The sequence below is a fragment of the Penicillium soppii genome (genome assembly GCF_028829465.1).
Source record: "Penicillium soppii strain IBT 18220 chromosome Unknown utg000006l, whole genome shotgun sequence".
NCBI classification, from domain to species: Eukaryota; Fungi; Ascomycota; class Eurotiomycetes; order Eurotiales; family Aspergillaceae; genus Penicillium; species Penicillium soppii.
In genome coordinates this window covers 3,661,342-3,682,849 of record NW_026643236.1, presented here as the reverse complement: position 1 = coordinate 3,682,849, position 21,508 = coordinate 3,661,342, and the positions used below count along the sequence as shown (strand labels likewise).

General features: G+C 48.5%; 10 protein-coding genes across 10 annotated transcripts; 5 read left to right on the top strand and 5 right to left on the bottom strand.

The window, feature by feature from the left end:
* Window positions 1–202: 202 nt before the first annotated feature.
* gua1 (GMP synthase (glutamine-hydrolyzing)) lies at window positions 203–2,496 on the top strand (the record flags this gene model as incomplete). The annotated part of the gene is made up of 7 exons (XM_057244298.1): window positions 203–279; window positions 359–1,076; window positions 1,158–1,310; window positions 1,365–1,454; window positions 1,500–1,686; window positions 1,859–2,062; window positions 2,132–2,496. The coding sequence occupies 7 exons, from the start codon at window positions 203–205 to the stop codon at window positions 2,494–2,496; spliced, it is 1,794 nt and encodes a 597-aa protein (XP_057095836.1).
* A 370-nt stretch (window positions 2,497–2,866) lies between these two features.
* On the top strand, window positions 2,867–3,540 carry N7529_008770 (ribonuclease P subunit p20 family protein; the record flags this gene model as incomplete). The annotated part of the gene is made up of 2 exons (XM_057244297.1): window positions 2,867–2,939; window positions 2,990–3,540. 2 exons carry the CDS (start codon window positions 2,867–2,869, stop codon window positions 3,538–3,540), a joined length of 624 nt encoding a protein of 207 aa, XP_057095835.1.
* An 867-nt stretch (window positions 3,541–4,407) lies between these two features.
* Window positions 4,408–6,656, bottom strand: N7529_008769 (uncharacterized protein; the record flags this gene model as incomplete). Its single annotated transcript, XM_057244296.1, has 2 exons — window positions 4,408–5,487; window positions 5,535–6,656. 2 exons carry the CDS (start codon window positions 6,654–6,656, stop codon window positions 4,408–4,410), a joined length of 2,202 nt encoding a protein of 733 aa, XP_057095834.1.
* A 763-nt stretch (window positions 6,657–7,419) lies between these two features.
* N7529_008768 (MGR2/ROMO1 family protein) lies at window positions 7,420–7,992 on the top strand (the record flags this gene model as incomplete). Its single annotated transcript, XM_057244295.1, has 5 exons — window positions 7,420–7,483; window positions 7,563–7,589; window positions 7,639–7,668; window positions 7,720–7,810; window positions 7,869–7,992. 5 exons carry the CDS (start codon window positions 7,420–7,422, stop codon window positions 7,990–7,992), a joined length of 336 nt encoding a protein of 111 aa, XP_057095833.1.
* Window positions 7,993–10,337: 2,345 nt separating this feature from the next.
* On the bottom strand, window positions 10,338–11,351 carry N7529_008767 (uncharacterized protein; the record flags this gene model as incomplete). Its single annotated transcript, XM_057244294.1, has 1 exon — window positions 10,338–11,351. One exon carries the CDS (start codon window positions 11,349–11,351, stop codon window positions 10,338–10,340), a length of 1,014 nt encoding a protein of 337 aa, XP_057095832.1.
* A 916-nt stretch (window positions 11,352–12,267) lies between these two features.
* On the top strand, window positions 12,268–13,329 carry N7529_008766 (amidohydrolase family protein; the record flags this gene model as incomplete). Its single annotated transcript, XM_057244293.1, has 1 exon — window positions 12,268–13,329. The coding sequence occupies one exon, from the start codon at window positions 12,268–12,270 to the stop codon at window positions 13,327–13,329; it is 1,062 nt and encodes a 353-aa protein (XP_057095831.1).
* Window positions 13,330–13,846: 517 nt separating this feature from the next.
* On the bottom strand, window positions 13,847–14,152 carry N7529_008765 (DUF1212-domain-containing protein; the record flags this gene model as incomplete). The annotated part of the gene is made up of 1 exon (XM_057244292.1): window positions 13,847–14,152. One exon carries the CDS (start codon window positions 14,150–14,152, stop codon window positions 13,847–13,849), a length of 306 nt encoding a protein of 101 aa, XP_057095830.1.
* A 1,445-nt stretch (window positions 14,153–15,597) lies between these two features.
* Window positions 15,598–16,922, top strand: N7529_008764 (M20 family metallopeptidase; the record flags this gene model as incomplete). The annotated part of the gene is made up of 2 exons (XM_057244291.1): window positions 15,598–15,610; window positions 15,658–16,922. The coding sequence occupies 2 exons, from the start codon at window positions 15,598–15,600 to the stop codon at window positions 16,920–16,922; spliced, it is 1,278 nt and encodes a 425-aa protein (XP_057095829.1).
* A 296-nt stretch (window positions 16,923–17,218) lies between these two features.
* Window positions 17,219–18,472, bottom strand: N7529_008763 (NAD(P)-dependent alcohol dehydrogenase; the record flags this gene model as incomplete). Its single annotated transcript, XM_057244290.1, has 3 exons — window positions 17,219–17,380; window positions 17,437–18,212; window positions 18,277–18,472. The coding sequence occupies 3 exons, from the start codon at window positions 18,470–18,472 to the stop codon at window positions 17,219–17,221; spliced, it is 1,134 nt and encodes a 377-aa protein (XP_057095828.1).
* Window positions 18,473–19,434: 962 nt separating this feature from the next.
* N7529_008762 (uncharacterized protein) lies at window positions 19,435–20,853 on the bottom strand (the record flags this gene model as incomplete). Its single annotated transcript, XM_057244289.1, has 3 exons — window positions 19,435–19,845; window positions 19,910–20,116; window positions 20,170–20,853. The coding sequence occupies 3 exons, from the start codon at window positions 20,851–20,853 to the stop codon at window positions 19,435–19,437; spliced, it is 1,302 nt and encodes a 433-aa protein (XP_057095827.1).
* Between the last annotated feature and the right edge of the window lie 655 nt (window positions 20,854–21,508).

Below are 21,508 nucleotides of genomic sequence, written 5' to 3'. Positions count from 1 at the left end.
TATGGATGCCCCTCATTAGTCATATAGGCGGAAATAGTATCTGTCCAATCACAATCATCAATTGGTGGCAAAACGATGTACCACATTTTTTCTAACCTTTCTTATCGGAAAAGTTTACTTTTTTTGAATCTTGCTTATCGGATTTCTTTTCTCCCCTCGTTCCTACAGAACATTCTTAGGATTTCTCAACTTCATTGCAATCATGTCTTCCAACACCGAGGAGGTTATTCCTCACAACACCTTCGACACCATTCTGGTGCTCGACTTTGGATCGCAATAGTATGTTTCCCTGTTGGTGGGGTGGCCTATTGTGAAATGGTTTTTTATCAATTTCGTTAATCTAACCATTTTCATTTAGCACACACCTTATAACTCGCCGTCTTAGGGAGGTCAATGTCTACTGCGAAATGCTGCCTTGCACTCAGAAGCTAGCCGACCTTACCTGGAAGCCGAAGGGCATTATCCTGTCCGGTGGACCGTACAGTGTCTATGAAGAGGGATCCCCCCACGCCGATCCCGCGGTCTTTGAGTTAGGCGTTCCTATTCTAGGAATCTGCTATGGTCTCCAGGAGATTGCCTACCGTCTCAACCAGAAGGGTGTCGTCGCAGGTACCGCTCGCGAGTACGGTAAAGCTACCTTAAAGGCTAGCTGGTTCGGAGGCCATGTCGATAAGCTATTCGAAGGTCTTGAGGATCAAACTCCCACAGTTTGGATGTCCCATGGGGACAAACTCGCTCAAATCCCCACAGGTTTCCACACTATCGGAGAGACTGAGAACTCTGAGTTCGCTGCGATTGCCCACGAGTCTAAGCCGCACTATGGACTGCAGTTCCATCCTGAGGTTACCCACACCGAGCAAGGCGCCCTTCTTCTTAAAAATTTCGCTGTCGGCATTTGCGGAGCCGAGCAGAAGTGGTCTATGGCCGAGTTCATCGGCCAGGAGGTTACCCGGATTCGCAACTTAGTCGGTCCTACCGGCCAGGTTCTAGGTGCCGTTAGCGGTGGTGTTGATTCCACCGTTGCTGGTACGTTGAAAGAGTCGAGAATGACTTACAGATGGGACATGACCTATCACGTAGGTGCCAAGCATAAGTGTCTAATTGATTCTACTGACCTGAACGAATTGTACACGAATGCTTGGTATCATGTGGTTTAGTTATTGTTCTATACGGTCATCCTCCCCTTCTACGTATCTTATGCTAACGAACCTGCAGCGAAGCTTATGACGGAAGCTATCGGTGACCGCTTTCACGCCGTGCTCGTGGACAACGGATGTATGCGCCTCAACGAGTGTGCGATTGTCAAAAAGGTAATACTTTTTTTTTTGGTCGAAGGTGTTGGCGTTTGTTCATATCTTCTAAAGGCATCAGATGATGCCAGACCCCTGAGGTGTCATTATGCCGCAGGGCTCAATGTCCAAGGGCACTTGGCATGGTTGACATCAAACCGTTCAGTAAATTTCTGATTTTCTAGAATTGCAGCTAACAAAAGTTCTTAGGTCCTAACAGATCAGCTTGGCATAAACCTCACCGTTGTTGATGCTAGTAAGGACTTCTTAGACGGGCTCAAGGGCGAACATGACCCAGAGAAAAAGCGCAAGTTCATTGGTGGCAAGTTCATCGATGTTTTCGAGGAAGAGGCTCGTAAGATCGAGGCTTCGAGCTCTGGCAAGGTTGAGTGGTTCTGTAAGTTTGAACCGACATTGACATGATTACCACCAGCATCATTGTCCACTCTTGAACGAAAGTTTGCTAACACGCATTAAAGTGCAAGGTACATTATATCCTGGTAAGATCCTCCTTCTATATGCTTTTTGATTATTATTCTGTTTGCTAGCTCGCCACTAACCTCTTCTAGATGTCATTGAGAGTATCTCCTTCAAGGGTCCTTCGCAGACTATTAAGACCCACCACAATGTTGGTGGTATCGCCGAGCGTCTTATGAAAGGCCACGGCCTGAAGCTTATTGAGCCTCTACGTGAGCTCTTTAAGGATGAGGTCCGCGAGCTAGGCCGTCAGCTCAAGATCTCCGAGGAGCTTGTTGGCCGCCACCCCTTCCCCGGTATGCTAAACGAGTTATTAGAGTCATTGGTTTCATATTTCAGATCGTGAAGCTAACGTCAATACTTAGGCCCTGGTCTCGCTATTCGTGTTCTTGGTGAGGTCACCAAGGAGAAGGTTGAGATGGCCCGTAAGGCTGATCACATCTTCATCGGTATGATCCGTGAAGCTGGTCTGTACGACCAGATCGGCCAGGCTTACGCTGCCCTGGACCCCTCCCGCGCCGTTGGTGTCATGGGTGACAAGCGTGTATATGCCAACATCATCCTCCTGCGTGCCATCTCCACTAAGGACTTTATGACCGCTACCCCCTACCCGTTCTCTCACGAGTTCCTGTGTGAGGTTTCTACTCGAATCGTGAACGAGGTTGAGGGCGTATGCCGTGTTGCATATGACTACACCAGCAAGCCCCCCGGTACCATTGAGATGGAGTAGATTGTTTCTATCTGAGGTTTGAGCTTACTTATGTTGTGTGATTTATAATAGAAAAGTTCGTCATGCTAGTATCAATTTAGCTACCTGTAACTATATGTAGGTAGTTAGAATCTGGATGTAGGTCACGAATCCATGTGCATAGAAAGAACGCAAACTCATGAATTGGAACTTTCTAATTTACTCTGTGTAATTGATTTGAATTCTTAACTTATCTAAAAACCGCAACGTAATTGAACAAGGCAGCTCACAAGTCTTGACTCCCGATTAAGGCCCTATCCCATTCCCGCCCGGCAGAAAAAGGCAGATAAGACGCGCAGATATGATACTCTAATCGAACTTAACAAGTTTGCATTCCTGCACAAATTCAGATATGGGGAAGGGGCCGTTGGAGCGAAAGCTCAAATTTGAGAAAAAGAACAACGATCTCATCAGATTACCAACGCGTGAGAGGGAATGCTCGACTGGCCAATGACAAATATTGACTGAAACACAGATGCCAAGGTTGAAAAACGCCCTATACCACATGCGCCAATCGCCTCGCCCTATGCCGGTGCTTCGGTGCCAAAGGTTGTCTACATTTCAAGTAGTACACCGTTTATGAGCGCCGTCAAGCGCATACAGAAACTCCTCGCTCAAGCGGAGAAGCGCGCCACTGCGAACATAAACCTCGAGGACACACGCAAGAGCGAGAAACAGATACTGGACGAGTTATCAAAAGTGTCAGAGAAGCGGGAGGAGGTGTTTATCAAAGCGACGGGACGGGCCATCGAGAAGGCGTTGAATGTCGGCAAGTGGTTCGAGGAGAAGAGCGTCGAGTATACAGTACGCATCAACACGGGAAGTGTGCTGGTTGTGGATGATGTTGTTGAAGACGAAGAGAAGAAAGCGAAAGAGCAGAAACAGCAAGATAAGCCATGCGAGAGCAGCGCTGTTCCGCCCAAGTCAACGAAGAGGAAACGACAGAACTGCTCGACAGACGATGAACTTCCCGAGAGCCGGACACGGTGGGTCAAGATGGTCGAGATTGCCGTGACCCTCAAGTGAATTACGAGACGAATCCGACATACCCTAAATCGGTTATTCAAAAATCGAGATCCACAACCTCATATCCTTGATAGTCCGTTGTCATCGCACACATGACTATCAAATAGGCATGCTAGCAACACAATGTCTAGCTTGTGAGATATATGTCAGTGGCTACACCGCGACCTTCCGGCGCAACCCTGCAACACTGATGCAGTGCCCATTCACACACAAGGCAGACTCAAATCAAGGGCACTTTGTACAAGCTTAGGGACACTCAAAATTTCAGTGTTACCTATATGTTATGTATCTCTAATCAAGATTAAAACACCAGTGAAAATCAAATGACATGAATAGAAAAATATCACTAATGAAACTCCTTAATACGCTCACAAAGCCTTACGCTGGCACAAGAATGATAATGCCCCTCAAACGATTTCAAAGAGACTGCAAGTCATGAGCGCATCCTTATTTTCCCCATCATGTACAGAACAAAAGAGAGAACAGGAGATGCCAAGTCCCGCGGGCAAGAGGCTAATAGTAACACTGTAGGTAGAAAGAAGGCAAAAAAAAAAAAAGGAAAGAAACATTGAAAGAAAGAGAGGGTGGACGTCGAGGCGACCAAGGAGAAAACCCTGGGAAGGTAGTTCGGGAGTCATCAAAAAATTCGTGAAGAGGTAAGAGAGACAAGGGTGGGCTAAATGGACGAGCCTCCGAAGATAACATATTATCTTGATGGCATTCATCACCAGAGAGTCATTACTGGTGGGGACTGAGATTTGATGAAAAAAACAGGAGAGATCAAGCAATGCAAAGGGCCTATGCAAAGGAAATAGCCGAGGAACACCGAACCCCAGAATTAGGAAATGAGACCAAGGTAGGTTAGGTTTATTTGTCCATCTTCTGCCAACCGTTGAGATAAGCCATCAGGCCCACCCCTAGCAGTACTACACCGAAGATGGAGGCATAGGGACTTGCTTCTTCCACGTAGTTATGCCGTTGTTGTGCAAACGCGGTGGCTGCAGCGTTAATCCCCTTGTTTTTTGAATCCAAACATTGCACGGTCTTGGAATCCACTTTGTCGCTTTCAGCCGGCAAATTCTTGCTTGTTCCATGATCGGCATCGAATTTGCTGTTAGCTGCCAATGCCTTCGCGGCTCGTTCTTGCTGCAGGGTTTCAACCATTTCTGCCAACGACTTGCGAGCCTGAGTAGTGTTGTCTTCAGCCTTCTCAGCACGGTCTTTGAAGGTTGCCACTTGTATTCTCATTTCTGCCATTTCTTCCATCATGGCTTCCAAACGGACCTGAAGCTCAGAGGTCTTGTCCTCGGCGACGTCTCCCTGGCTGTCTTCTGAACTAGAGATTTCCGAAGGGTGAATGCCGTTGGCCTGCACGGTTACCTCTGGCTCCTCTTGCTCTTGCTCCAAGACGGCATCGTTCATCTCGATTGTATCTTGGCTCTCCACTGTGGGGCGGTTCTCCAATTCATGGACCCTCTCTTCTGCCAATTTGCGAGCGGCCTGCTCTTTCAAGAGCATATTTTCCAGTTCCTTGACCCGTGTGCCTTGGGTATCGATTTCCCGCTTTGCAGATGATAGTGCCTCGATGAGAGACAGAATCTGGCTGGAATCGCGTGATACAGGGGAGCCGGTGCCGCTTTTTGGTTTTTCGGTATCAGAGCGTTTCAAAGAAGAGAACGACTCTGACGCACTTCGGGACAGCGCATCGGGTTTCTCGGGCAGAGGTTGTTGAGGAGGAGGGGCGGGGGGATCGGAGAACCTTGAAAATGAGTCTACTCGCGGCATTTTAGGTCGCCCATTCATCTGTCGGTGGGCAGCACTGCTTTCCAAAGGAGATGGCTTGGCCAGCCTTTCTTTCTCTGCGTAACCCGGTTTCATGATCGTTGTCAAAAATTCATCAGCCTGAGCGAGATCTGTTGTTTGTTGCTTTGCGGATTTCAGTTCGCCCTAAATAGTCAGCAAAAAGTAGGTGTTAGGGGGGGGAGAATCCATACCGTCAGCCGCTTGACGACTTGTTCGATGGAGATTGGCGAGTTCCAGTAGTTCATCTGCCGTTGTTGGTGTAGAGCGTTGAGCTGAGTGCTGGCCACACTCTGCGTGCTTCGACTACTCGCATTGCTACCGGCTCGGCCGCGCATGTGAGAGAGCGGTTGGCTCAAAGGGGAAGGAAGAAGGCCACCTCCAGAGGCGGGATCCAAGTCCCCAAAGTTCAGGTCCAGGATACTAGGCGTGGTGCCATAAAAGCCTGCATGCTCAACCTTGGCCGAGACTTTGTGGTGGACGATGGTGTTCTGATCCTCGCTAACGATATCGATGCCAAGTTCCAGGGTGTCGCCTTCGCGAACCTCATGCGGTTCCGATTCGCGGTTTTCAGGCGACAATCTCTGGCCGTTGACAAAAGTACCGTTGGAGGATTTGACGTCGCGAATCCAGACTTTGCCGGACTTATCAGCCCATATCTCAGCATGCTGCCGAGAGAGGACTTTTGAATCGAAGAACCCATTGAGATGCGTGGGCACTGTTTTCGCGTTTGTTTGACGTCCGATTCGTAGAACCTCGGGGAAATATGGCACATTAATTTGCTTCCGGTCAAAGGTGCCGTTCATCGGAACAAGTATCAAAATTGCTGGGTTTTCTGCCGGCTGTCCATTTAATTGACGGACACCATTATGCTGAGAGGACTGAGGCATGTGCTGCGAAGGGACGATGTTTGAAGGCTGATGCATGGCGGACATGGTAGATGATGCGCTGGGCCCCGATGAAAAAGCAGGTACAGCCTGAGATCGTGCGTTTGTTATCCCTGATACCGGTTCAGCCTTGGAGCTCGGCCACGGATTCTTCGATGCCTTCTTTTTGGATGACCAAGTTCCTGATTCGCTGCCGGAACTCTGTGTTTCTTGCGAAGAGGAGGTTACGGTAGATGTGGAAGAGATCGAGGAATTCGACCCTAGGGATGAAGAAGAGTTCGATCGCTGAATGTGCTTCCGTGGCATAAACATCCGCGAGACGTCGTCCGCGTTCACTGAAGACAGGGCTCCTTGTCCTCCGTTACCAGAACTGTACCATCCCAAGCGAGACCCCGATTGTACACTAGGTGGAGATGCCACGGCAGTCATGGAGAAGGATGCGAATGTTTTTCGACAGGATGATGATGTCTACACGGAGCGCGTCAACGGTCGCAAATTGTAAAGGGGACCGTTGTGCTTTTTCCCTCTTGGGGCGGTCTGAAATAGGCGTCTAGTAAGGTCGGTTTATATCCGAGAGGTTGGAAAATTGGATGCGCGCAAGGGTGATTGCACCTGAGTCGCCCGACTAAAATGAGGACGGTCGCGTTAGTGCTGAGAGAGACAAATGAATTGGCCCCTGTCAAGGGTCTGAACTCGACCCCACAATGGGTCAAATATTAGCATCGATTGACAAAACTTACTTCTGCACTATAGAATGAAAAGAATTCTGTGACTGAAATGAGACTAAGTGCTGTCAAACCAAGTGGGCATGTGAGGTCTCCAATCGTGAAATCGATCGTTTGTCTCACGCCAAGGCAAATAATACAAGCACAAGACGGAAATACCGCCTCGGCGTAGGCTTTAAACAGCCCTCAAGAAGATGTAACGAAAAAGAAATCTGAGATCGGGGATAGTTGCCATCAAGGAACCCGGCAAGAACGAGGACATCCACCTTCCTACTCCCTTGACGACTGGACAAATCGGTCACGTGGCTTCCAGTACGTAAGCACGTGGACAGTTTAGCGCGACGAAGGCGGAGAAACATCAATCTGGGGAGCAAAAAGTAGCTGTTTCACTGGACTTTGACTAGATCCTCAGCTTAAAGTTGTCAACTGCTTTTTTCACAGTCAAACACTCTATCCTACTTCATACAATGCCTGTGGTTGCCGGTCCTCCTGCCCAAGGTGGCCCAGGGGGCCCTTCAACTTTCGACAAGAGTATGTCAATCATCCAAGCATGAGCAGCAAGCAGTGCTATGCGCTATGAAGAAACAAGCTGACACAATTATTTTAATAGTGAAAATGGGCTGCCTCATGGGTTCGAGTATGTAAAGCCAATATAATTGACCGTTTCATCAGCTAACACTCCTTAGCTGTTGGTGGTATCATGGGTTTCATTGTCGGTTGGTGACACCAGTTCCACAAGATTATCTTCAGAAGCTTACCACAAATAGGAACTGTGACAATCTTCCAATATGGTGCTGGGCCTAACGGTGTCATGCGGACTCTCGGCAAATACATGCTGGGTTCAGGTGCTACTTTCGGGTAAATTGAGCTTCTCGCCTTGCGCTTAATGACTGCATGCTGATTCCTCCTTTCACAGCCTCTTCATGTCCATCGGTAGTGTCATTCGCAATGAAGGACCTCGGAACGATGCCTGGCTCCGCGCTCGAGGACCCCCGATGATGCTCCCCCGTCAGAGCCCCCTCCAGGCTATGCGCCAATAAACACAAAATTTCTCGCAGTCTCCGGACTATACTCGGGAAACATGCGACATGACCACTCCCCGGCGACGTCCCTTGTACGATACTATCTCTATGGGCGAGAGATGCATTTCCTGGTAGTTTCAGAGCTCAGAAAGGCGCCCGAATGGTTGTCAGGCACAGTTCCATAGGTGCTCGCTACCCCAGCACGCGATGTACATAACCTTGCGGTACCCGGGACACGGAGGTCAATTGACTCCAATTGCGCCAATCACTCTAGGCTTGATTCCAGAATCCATAATCTTTACTTCTACCATCTGGTTGATTAATCCCCAAACAAAAGAAAATTTGTGTCGTTGTTGCATTGATTAAAGTCCGGCGGGACATGGGCTACGCCTATGGCCCCGAGACCTCCCGGGGGGAATAAGGACGGGCTGCGTTATAGAAAATTATGTACGTGAGATAGCCCATCAGCAGCCTTTCAAGGGGTAAGCTCATCGGAGCATGCTGTTGACAAAACCGGCCTCCGACCTGTGAAGCAGAAATAATGAAGTATAAGATAGCTGTCCAGTTGTGCTAGTGCGTTCAGGGCCTTGATGGCTAGTGATCGAGTGAGGGCAGACCCTTCGGGTAAAGTTTTGGCCTGCTTGGGCCTGGAGAGAGTGTGTTTGAAAAGGATATCAGGGAAAGAATGAAGAATGAGAAGAGAGTGCGGGGAAGGATTGATATGTGGTAAGGCGAGCGGACCAAGTCTGAACAGTGTCGTTTTCTTTTAAATATTCAATTCGAGTTGTTGTCATCTAGACCAGTTGTTGTAGTTGTTTCTTCCGCCTAGTCGTCGTTCGAGTTCCAGCCGCTTGCTTTTGCGTACCGACGCCAGCGGAGGGAGATCAATAGGGATGTTGGGTGAGAATATCTCAATGGCAGAGGTGGGCGGCTCAAGTGCCCTTAGTTAATGAAGTTTGATGTCTTATTGTGCGATAGCCAAGGAGGAGACCCGCAAAAGGGATGAAAATGAAAGCGCCGCGGGCTGTCTATTTCAATTAAGGCAAGTTTGGAGCCATCTGCTGGCTATCCCTATTATATAGCATAGGGCGACATTCTGCTACTACGATACCTTGCCACCCTGCAGCACTCACACCAAAGGGACCTATTTCACTCCAGAGTGAATATGCTGAGGGCCCTCCACGGTTAAAATTCGCTCGACTGTTCGCTAGGGACTGGCTCACCACTGATGGTTCTCAAATAGCAGGTCTACTGCTGACTTGAGCATTATCAGTCGACTTCGACTATTTGCATTTCGCAGGCTTCCTTTGCAGAAGTACCGAGCTGGCTATACCCTACAAAACCGCTCGATTGAGGCTCCCTCAAGACAACCCTCATTATCGCACAAAGACTCCTTTTGAAATGGAACAACCCTTTTACTGATCTGTCATGTTTTGCTAAAGGGCGATTTTGGTGACAGTTCGTGAATGAGCCGGTGACCGTGACATGGCTTCGAAATCAGCCCATCACCCTAGTGAATAGCTCATCGGATTGGAGGCTTGTCCAAGTTCACATGTTCCAAATGCTGGATTCAACGTCTCCTAGTGTCGCAAATTGGCAAATCTTGACGAGAAAACCCTGCAAACCGACGTCCTTGGCTAATATTCCCTTGTGCACTTGAATAGTATCAAGCATCAGTACTCTGATTCCGGCTTTGAATCAGGCTATATCACTACATTTTACGTTGTATGCCAAGTTTTCAACGAGGTGCACATGGACCCGTCCAGGTTGGACAACATTATTTTCGTTAGAAATATTGCCTTTATGCTTCTGAATAGGTGATATGATGCTTGGGGCTGGTACCTGGGATCACTTGTCTACGTGCAACAGCAGAACCCATCAGGATAGAAGATATCTCCCAAAAGGACTTGTGTATATCGACAGAGCCACTACGACGTTCCTTATCAAATCCTTCCTTTTTAGGTGACGCATGATATGATTCCTTTTTCATATACGTTCCATTACTCTACGTCTCTCCGACCACCTTCGCCTCCGACTAATTTACAACCAATCCTCGCTCGCTTCGAGACTCTTGATACGAAATGTGTTGATTGCAGGAAATAAATAATCATACAATATGAGGGCGTACTGCCAATATCACTATCAGGCTCGTCTTTTGTCTAGCCTTCATACGGACTTGTCCGAGTTTAAATATTGTTCAGCTCTCTCGAGAACCATCTAGATTCTTGGGGATCTGCTACAAGGTCCGGAAGCTATTTAATAGGTTTGTAGAAATGACAAAGATGCTCTCCAGAGCGCCTTTACCCCGAGAGCTCAAATTTAGGTCCTATTACTCATTTGATTTTTGCCTGGGTATCAAACAATTAACAGTCAGCACCCAGTACTTCAAGTATTGGCCATTCGATCCACCTGTGGTATTCTCGTGGAAGCACCGCTGCGACGGCTTTTACGATCTTCGCTGGAATTGGCTCATTCCACCAAAATTTGGGGGCATTCTGAAATAGTACAGAGAAGTGGGCGAAAATGATAAGCGCTGCTGGTCTTCGTTGCTCAAGAAGCTCCACAAACCCAAAGGGAATTTCAAAGAGCCATCTGAACGAAAGAGTGAGGTAATTTGAGCTGTCGAGCTCTTGGGGAGTGTGATCTCTCGACAGCTGAGGATTTTGGAGAGGCTCATTGACAGCTAGCCGGCCAGTGTCTGCCGTGGAATCATCTAAGACTAAATTAAATGCTTCAACCAAAATCTCCAATGCCCGTGAATTGATCTGATTCTCATGAATATCGCTCATTGTCGATGAATTATCTGTTTCCCATATTTTCGCAAGGTCTTGCAGTTGGTGAGTTTTAGTTTCTCCGTTATTTTCTTTCCGTGTTGGCGGTTGACATCTCTCGCCTAGGACATCACTCCAGAGAAGAGGAGCAACAGGGCCATTTCTAATCCAGTAGCCCTTGCGCTTGTAAATGTCTGATGTCCCTTGGTGCAAGCGGAGCCAGTCCACAATGGCGTCAAAGAAATGATCCTCCATAAAGGTGGAAGCGGGGTTGATGACAGTACCTGCAGAGGCAGGAATGTAGTATTCTGCAAGGATAGAGAATGCGAAAATGGCATCGCAGTTTTGAGATGTCATATTCTCCAGTTGAGGTCGAAAGTCTTTGAGTGCAGCATCTTGCTTAATGGCAGCAAGAATGGATAGACTTTCTTTCTCTTTCGCAATCAGATTGCCCATATGAAGAGCGGCGAGAGCAAGAATCCCTTGAAGAAGAAAGGGATGTGCGAATGCAATTTGGACAACCGCTGTGGCCCAAGTCCTATGAGCTTCTGGTCGATCTGATAAAGTCGCGCTTGTACAATTGGTAAAGTGATGCAAAAGACGCATGTCATCTAAGCTATAGCCCGGGCTGTCTTTGGCATCCTTGGAAGAGCCTTTCCGAGCGTCAAGCCTCGGCCTTCGAACGCTTGGTGAGTGCTGGTAGGATACTCCTGAGCCCCACAGGTAGGGAGTTGTCAATAGAAAGCTGCAACTTTTGTTGAGCTTCGAACAACTGCCGCATATTGGGCGTTGCTCATCACATTTGACTCTCCGAGTCTTACAATCTCGGCACCCTGTTCTGGATTTTTGACCAAGTGTAGTTCGCGGCATGATGGTGATTAATTGATGATGCCAGAAAGAAGCTATAACCAATAGCAAACTAGTCGGTGCGAAACTGCTAGGGATTGCAAGGTGACGTTGTTCCGATGAGGCAAAACAGGCCATTCCCGCTTCCGAAATTTCGGAAGTGTACTCAACTCACTCTAAGGCGATTCTTTAGGCACTTTTCCTCGGCAGCCGGATCGCCACTTGTCGATATCTGGACCCAATTGAAAGCTTAATGGGTTCTTGGTTCGACTCCTATTGTTTGTCTCCAGATTTTCGAGGTTGAGTTCATTGACCCACTCTACTTAGCTCGCACCGACAGCTTCATCATTGGCTCAACAGCATCAATGGTGTCAGGGTTCGTCATTATTAGAAACTGCCTCTTCCAGGTTATAGCAAGCTCGCATTGTGCATACCCTGATTGGAACGTGGTTTTGTCAAGATATTCGTTGGCACATGTACACCGCACATGAATTTCGGATGCGTCGGAAAATCGCTCTTGAGTCTTTTGCAGACTGAAGTATGCCGATGGAGCCGTGAATACAGGCAGTATCCAACTACTTAAAGTCTCTGGATCCCCGAGACGAACAGTATCATCTCAGCAATCACTAAAGCATTCTACTCAATCTACTTCTATATTTCTTTTCAAACCATCAACATGTTGGGCAAGATCGTTCTCGAGGAGGCATATGAGCGCGCCGGCAAGGAGGAAAAGTCCAAGGCCGAAGCTGCCTTGTACATTGCCCCTGAGGACCGCGCTCGCTACATGCGACAGATCCACGACATCAACGATGAGCGTGTTCGACTATCCAATGCTCACGGTATTGGCTACACCATTGTCTCCCTGACCGTCCCCGGTATCCAGGGTATCGCTGACAAAGCCCTGGCCGAGAAGACTGCCACTGAGACCAACAACTGGGCGGCTGATCAGATCAAGAACCACCGCGACCGCATGGGTGCATTTGCCTGTCTGTCCATGCACGACCCGAAGCAAGCTGGCCAGGAGCTGCGTCGCTGTGTTCAGGAGCTTGGATTCCACGGCGCTCTCCTTTGCGACTTCCAGCACTCTGGTCCCAACGGCGAGACCTATCTCTACTACGACCAGCCCGCCTACGACGAGTTTTGGAAGGTCCTCACCGAGCTTGATGTCCCCTTGTACATCCACCCCGCTGCACCTTCGGATGTCGTGCTAGAGAAGCTGTACGCCCAGCGACAGAACCTGATTGGACCCCCTCTGTCTTTCGCAAACGGTGTCAGCCTGCACACCCTGGGCTTGATCTCCAACGGAGTCTTCGACCGTTTCCCCAAGCTGAAGATTATTATCGGTCACCAGGGCGAACACATTCCTTTCGACTTCTGGCGTATTAACCACTGGTTTGAGGATGTGAAGCGGCCCATTGCTCAGGAAGAAGGCCGTGTCATGGCCAAAAAGACTATCTATGACTACTTCAAGCAGAACATCTGGATCACTACTAGTGGACACTTCTCAACTGCCACCTTGAAGTATGTCGTCAACGAGATTGGTGCCGATCGCGTTCTATTCAGTGTCGACTATCCCTACGAGACCATTGAAAACGGCTGTGGCTGGTGGGACAATGACGCCAAGGCCATTCAGGAAGCTGTTGGCGGTGTTGATGCCTATCGCCGCATTGGGCGCGATAACGCGAAGAAGCTGCTCAAGCTGGGCTCTTTCCACGACTCGGATGCTCCTGTCAACTAAGATATGGGTATTGAGGATTTTAGATATATCTCTCTCTGCTCGACCATATCTGGAGCACTACCTTAGAGATTAAGATTGCATATATATTGTCAAATATCACCAAACGTTGATCCTTGAATAATTTGACTATCTATGAGCAACACAGCAATTTATTGGAGCACCATGTTTGAAACCTCGGCAGTAAGAAGTAACTAACGGAGTCTTGTTGTTTTAATACGTGTACATGCGCCAGTCTGATCTCCAGATTGAAAATTACACATTTACCACGCTGGCTCGTCGACAATTAATTGGGTGTCGTGGATTTTGAAAAGGTGGATAGCAAAAATTAGTTCGCTGGACGACAAGGTCATCGTAAAGTAGGTTGTCGTTAGTGACATTGCTTTTCCACAAGGCAGGGAATGATCTCGAAGCCTTCCTGGTGGAACGTCGGGCTATTGAAGGAGATAAACATACATCCAGGCATATAATAAGATTGGAGTTGTAGCCCTCGAGCTTGTGCTGGGTGGTAGGCATCCCGCTAGAGGCGGTGTGTTGGGGCACCGTACATCATGAGGGCCCGGCAGACCTTCGTGATATATGACTGACTGGCACCGATAATTGTACCTTGCAGTGACAAGCCGCTCGCGGAAGGAGCAATGCTGGCTTGTGTGCTTGTCGACGGATGTTCCCAATGCGGGTTACCAGAATCTTGAGGACTGACTGCCGTCTTTTGATTTGCAGATGCATCCCCATCTTCCTCTCGAATCAGGTCATTGAAGCAGGCTCTCGCGTCATTGTTCTCTTCCACATTGAGGGAGAGAAAATGTACGAGGGACCTTGACATGTTGCAGCAGTGCCAGCTGTATAGGTGTTGCGTGTGCCACTCACTACAGGTGATTACTCATGGGATTGCTTGCTGACATTCTACCGCTGAGAGTGACTTGGAGCTCAGATGAGATAAAGGGTAGACCCGCATACTGGGATCTTTTGATATAAAAGCCATTTTATTTTTTTATAAATTACATTTCGGCAGCATGGTTCCTTTATCGGTTTTGGCACGGTATCTCTGACCAATGAAACTCCAAAATCCAGAGGGACTTTGTAGCCCAAGTGCACAAGTCACTGATCCAATTCCGGGCTTGTATCAGAAAAGCCGCCGAGAGGACCCACTTCACTTCCCTACCCGCTAATTATCCGAACGCCCCATTTGCCCCACAGCTGTAGAGAACTCATAACATCCGACGCTCATCCGCCTCCTTCGCGGGCATGAATATCAAATCAGACATCGATATAATTCGCACCCTCTGCGTGTACGCGAACAATGAAGATTCCATGACGACTGCTCTATACACAAGCTGCCGTGTTGTAACAGTACATCTTCATCATTTTCCAACATCGAATTTTGCGGCTTGCTTTTACTCCAAACGTAGCCATTGGGAGCTGTGCGTTCATCTCTCACAACACATAGTTACTAGATACGTTTATTGGCACTCTCTCTGATCTTGGGGGGAAAAGCCTCTCCTTACAATCTACTCATACATCATTATGTATGAGATAATCCAAAGCATGCTTCACCAAGGGTCTTATTAGCAAGCTACAATTCTAGATATAGAATTTGCTTACTCTGAAAACAATTAGAAGCGGCGGGGCTGAGAGCTGTAAGAATTCAACTCTTGAGATCATCGGGTTTGGCCGTGAACTAGGACACAAACTATGTCCTACATCCTGGATACATGGCTTGGTGGTGGCCGGAAACGGTTGCACAGTACGTCATTTAATATACCAAACCAAACAACTGAAAACCAAAGAATATCGCGTTTCGTTTTAGACGCGAGGTAGCTATGTAAATATCGAATGTCTGTGTATTTGATAGAGCGTTTATAGAGCTACACCTTCGTAGGTTCGATGCATGTCATCTTCGATTAAAAGGCATTCGCGGATATCACACGAACGAGCACCGGAGACAGTCTGATACTGTCCCTTTTACATAATCAGAATTAGGCTTGGCTGCCAAACAAGCCGGTTAATATAGATCATTTGATGATGGTCGGGAGTTATGGTTTGCCGACAGAAAGAGCGATTCGTTCCGATTGGCGAAAAAACCAGTGGAGAAGATATATTAATTTCTTCGTCGGAAGTTGATCAATGGCCCGGAAAAGGCAGGCTGCGGAGTGGCGGGGAGGAGGATGAAGGAGGAATTGATTCCAAGGGGTTTGCCGAACGGTACTTGTTAGAGAATTTCCCATATGAATTACCCTTTTGCGCTGCTAACCCTCACACATCGCCAACATGCAATCAAGAGGTATGCTAAGTTTGTCTTAGTCGTGCCTTTCAACTAATTCCCTGCAGAAGATATCAAGAATGCGCTAGGCGACATTATCAATCGCTACCGCCCAGAGCTAAAGCCATTCGAAGACATTTACCAACACATACATGCGCACCCAGAACTGTCAGGCGAAGAAAGACAGACTGCTCAGATAGCTGCCGATCACCTCACATCCCTTGGGTATGAAGTCCACACTAACATCGGCGGTCACGGCGTCGCCGGTGTCCTCCGTAACGGCGCCGGCCCAACAATACTACTACGGGCCGACATGGACGCATTGCCTGTTGAAGAAAAAACCGGTTTAGAATACGCTAGCAAAGTAATCGCTACGGACACCAACGGTAAGAAGCAACCAGTGATGCACGCCTGCGGCCACGACACCCATGTCACGACTCTTATGGCTGCATCAACCCTGCTACACGCCGCCCGCGATAACTGGAGCGGAACTTTGATCTGTGTCTTCCAGCCGGCCGAGGAACATTTCAACGGCGCACAGGCGATGCTTGAAGACGGCCTCTACGATAAGATCCCTAAGCCGGATCTTGTCCTCGCGCAACATGTTATGCGTATGCGCGCCGGAACGATCAGCCTCCGCGCAGGCCCGCTGCTTACGGCTGGCGATGCGTATGACGTGCGGGTCTTCGGCCGTGGTGGGCACGGCTCGCAGCCTCAAACGACAATCGATCCGATTGTTCTTGGGTCGTCGATTGTGACTCGGCTACAGTCTATCGTGTCGCGCGAGGTTACGCCGGGAAAATTGGCTATCGTGACTGTGGGTAGTATTCACGCGGGCCAATCGCACAATATTATTCCGGCGCACTTAGATCTACAGTTAAATGTACGCACTTTCGATACCGCTGTGCGTGAGCGTGTGTGCGCTGCTATTCATCGTATCATTGAGGCAGAGTGTCAGGCTGCCGGTGTGGAGCAGAAGCCTGAGATTAAGTTGACTTTCTCGACTCCGTCGACAATTAATGACGAGAAAACTGTGGGTGCGCTGAAGGAAACATTCCGGCCATACTTTGGGAAAGATCTGGTTAATACGGAGCTTCCGACTGCTAGTGAGGACTTTTCTTTGCTTGCTACTGCTGTTGGTGCGCCTTATGTCATGTGGATGTTTGGTGGCACTGATCCTCAGACTTGGGATGAGGCTGTTGAGAAGGGGACTCAGGATGCGCTGCCCAGTAACCACTCGCCTTTCTTTGCGCCGGTCATGCAACCTACTTTGAAGACTGGGGTTGATGCTTATGCGCTTGGGGCTTTGACCTTCTTGCAGAAGAAGAAATAAAATGTGAATAGGAATAGCATTGAGTACATTACAATAGAACCTTGGACAATTTCCAATTTTGACACAACTTGACTTAATATTTCATACGACCTTTGATGCTACTTAGACAAAGCATTTGGCGTAAGAGAGAACTATGGTGGGATTTGAATTGGCAAAATATTGACTTAGACACACTAGCTTCACACCACCTTCCGACCAAATTTTTTCTATTTTGTCGAGTGACAATACAAAAGGTTGTCCAATATTTGGGAAACGGACGAACAGGTAGCTTCCCGTGAGCTAAGCCTAATGAAACATCATGATTGACTCTGTGAAGTCCATCGCAACACAGGCTTCAAGACATTGCCCTCTTTCATGTCATTGAATGCTTGCAAGAAGTCATCGGAATCATAAACCTTGATCAACTTTTCCAGAGGAAACTTCCCCTCACTTTGCTTCTCGATCAAGTAGGGAATCATCTACTCGGTACATTAGTCTGCGCGCAATATATGACTGTAATCAAGGCACGACATACCTCTGTTGCAACACTGTCACCCTGGTGACAGCCAAGATATTGTCGACCCATTGTGAGATGCGAGAAAACTTCCACTTCGACCTTCCTTCCAGGAGCTGGCGCCCCGATACTAGCAGCTTTTCCGCGAATACCAAGAGTCGCAATCATAGTCTCGATCACAGGGATGGCACCAGAGCAATCAAGGGCAAAGTCCGCGCCACGCGACGAGCTGCACAGATCAGTGATATTTTTTCGGATGTCGGGGTCATCTCCACGGAAAGTGTGGGTAGCACCTAGCTCCCGGGCCAAATCCAGTCTTTCAGGCTGAAGATCCACAGCAACAATGATTCGAGCTTCCCGGATTTTGGCGGCCATGACCCCAGCAAGACCAACGCACCCCGTTCCGAAAACCACCACTGAGCTTCCGGGCCTCACGTTTAGAGTATTGAAAACTGCGCCGGCCCCGGTTTGCATCCCACATCCTAGTGGAGCAAACAGCTGGAGATCTGTGGTCGGTGGGACCCGTACAACTGATGACTTGCTGACGACTGCAATTTTGGCGAAGCAGCTCTGGCCGAAAAAATTGGTAAACAACTCCTGCTCATTAGGCAATTTCATTGTGCTAGAGCCATCTGGTCGTTTTCCGCCGAAGTTTAGCTGCAACAAGTTTTCGCAATAGGCCGGGTAACTTCTACTACACTGGGTGCATTCACCGCAGAAATTGTAGCTGAGCAGCACTTTATCGCCAATCTGTAGATCTGTGACGCCGCTTCCTCTTTCTAAGATAACCCCAGCACCTATCTCGTCTTAAGTATCACTGTATTGCGGAATATTTCGGTTCTTAGAGCATGTAGAACAAACCTTCATGGCCAAACACATTAGGAAACTGGACTGGAATATGCCCCTCCATACACGCCAAATCTGTATGACAAATACCAGTCGCGTGTATCTGAACCTTCACCTCGTTGGGCTGCAGCGAATCCAGCGCGACTTCGAGGAGTTCGGGTTTGGCCCCAGCAGACTGGACAACCAATGCGCTAGTATTGCATATCGCCATGGGGAAGTATCAGTTCAGGAATTGGTTATGCACAAAGAGAAACAAAAGTGCGGACTTCTAGTACCCTGCTATGGACCCCTTACTCTCTCAAAGTTATGTCATCAATAGTTCATGGATATACGGTACTCCGCAGCCCCCGCATTGGAGGTTCAACATCCGATGCGGGTTCCGTTCGGATGCCCCTTGGTGGAGCTCCTTCTCCCACTTTCCTGATACCCACATTACTCAGATAGGTTTAGACCTGTATAGTGTGTGGCGCATAAAGCATCAATTCTAGCCTTGGCAGCCACGCATGGCAGATAACCGTACCATGATATGAACCAACAGCTCATTGACTCATTGATCGGAAGCGATATCTAGTTTATTGTTATTCAGTTGCGCAGGAATATTGGATCCTGAGACAAACTTTGGTCCTCGGCAGATAGCCAGCAAGTCAGGAATATTCGGTAGTTCTTAGATAGGGTGGAGAGTGACAACTCAAAAATGTTACTTGATGATCATGCCGTTCTTCCCAGGGACATTTCGTGTGACCCCGAGTATTCATCGAGGTGTCAGAAGATAGTACAATTACGAGAATTGAAATCTTCGGGTGAGTCGTCCTTTTCTTTGCATTAGAAAACATTGCCCATCCCGTATGGCTCTATGGTTCATTGTCAAGACTACAGAAATTGAGAGGGTGTATTGTATACTTGATCCCAATGTATGCATTTATGTATGCATCCTCCGACAAGGTCCTTACAAATCCGGTCGTTGGTCTGCAAAGCCCAGCTCATACTGTACACAGAAAGATTTGAAAACTGATGTTCAATTTGCATAGATATACATTTGGATACTATTCGCTGGATCATTTCATGTTGAATACCAATTCTACTGTATTGAACATAGAACAAATAGTAAATTGATATGAAGAAAGAATTTCTATACAGTGCAAACGTATAGCTAAAAGAAAATCTCTGAGGTGTTCAAATCCTCTGGGCAAGCTGCTGTCGAGCATCCTCGCACATCCTATCAACATCCACATTGGCTATAATACCGTTTCGGTGATTGATTGCCTCTTCAATCTTTTTGAAGTCCCTTCCCACCCCCTCAGCCCGCCATTCATAGCAGTCTCCGACGAACCTGCTGCTCTGCACCAACCACTGTGTTCTTTCTCGGCGACAGAAGTCGAAAGCATCTACAGCATGCTCAAGATCTTTGTGCGTCTGCACTCGATCGTCTTCCAGCAATGCAGCCAAGACTGCCGTGTCCTCAAGGCAGAAGCCAGCCCCGGCGCCGTGGTGCGGCGACGTGGCGTGTGCCGCATCACCGGAAAGACAGACACGGCCTTTGGAGAATGTGGACAGAGGATGTTCTCCCAGGTCGAAAATTGCCCACTATGGAACGATCAGCATTTCACGACTTATGGAGCACAGTTGGTGTGGATGGGCTGAGGCTTACCACACTGAGTTCTTCGTCAGTCAACCTCAATAAATTGATCACGTTAGGCCCATATCCGGCGAAGTCGCGGAGAGCTTCATCCCGCGTGCCTTGTCGGGTTAGTCTGGGGTAATCCGCCCAGTTATCCGGACTGGTGTGGAAGGCAACAATGTTAAGCATCTTGCCCTGGCTTACAGGGAATGTCAACACGTGGCCACCGGGACCCATCTGTCATCATTCTTAGCCAAGCACTTTTAGTCAAATTCTCCAGTGCGACTTACATGCATGCAAGAATTAGAAGCCAATTCTTCCCCGATCGCCCCGATCGCCTGATCCATGGGTACCAGACCACGGTATGCATATTTGTGCGTATAGGTGGGGTTGGCAGACGGATGGTCTTCACCCACCATCAGCTGCCGAACCCGGGACTTGATTCCATCACAACCGATCACCACGTCAGTAACGTCCTCGCTGCCATCCGCGAACTTCAAGACGAGTTTTCCATCTTCGCGCTCGGTGACGTCATCCAGTCGCTTGTTGAACCGTGAGATGCCATCAGGGACCAACCGGATCAGTTCGTCGAGGAAGTGGGCGCGGTGAACTCCGGTCTGACCGGTGCTGTTTGAAATGGTAAAGGCAATGTCCTGGTGGCTGGCATTCTGGGCCGAGGTCGACGTGCCCGTGCTATGCCCATCAAGATAGTCGAACCAGACATTCTGCTTGGATGACCACATATTCCGTGTGCAGACCTTCTCGAAGGCCTCGAAGATGCCTTGGTGGCAGGTTTTCATCGCTGCGACGGCATTAGGTCCGAAGGACACGCCGGCGCCCACCTCGCCAAAGGCAGGTGCTTGCTCGTAGAGTGTCACAGGGATGTTGCGGTGGTGAAGAGTAATTGCCAAAGTCACTCCTGCAATACCACCGCCGACCACAGCGACGTGGAAATTCTTCTTAGATGCAGCCATTGGTTCGGGTTTTCGCGTCCAAGTTAGTGCATAATAGCCAGAAGTGACAGAAGACAGAGACAGCGGAGGAGGTTATTATCTATAAACCACACCAGTCTTCTCTACCGGAATTGCCGAAATCACACTCCTCGATCCGACAATTTAGTGAGTGTGGCGTAAGTTCGGATTTGGCGCAGCAATATCGGCTTTACGGCGACCTCCAACGAATAGTTTCGGATAACCGTGTTGGTGGGCTTGGCACGGCTATTGGGAGAGACGTGAAGTGTGGAGATCCCCGTGGGGCAAACTTTCTACATGTTCCGATCGCCTTCAAAGCCCGATAATAGTTGTAAAGAAGCTCAAAAGCAGTAGAGCACTTGAAGGGCGGATCAGACCACTCTTCCAGGGATAGGCTTATCCTAGAATGCCATGTGGGGAGGTTGGTATGTATTTTTTCTGGAGAAAGATCGATTTCTCCTGGACCGAAACGATATTAAAATAACACCCCTAAGGAGAAGGGAAAGGCGGCCGATTCGCACCAGATAGAATCCATCTTCTGAGGTTCCAGCTCCTCTATATTTGGCGCTGTCGTGTTGCACTGTAATAAATTGATTCAAAATGGTCGTCCCAATAGAATTGAGCAGTAGGTGTTCCTCACCACCAGAGTCCACCATAA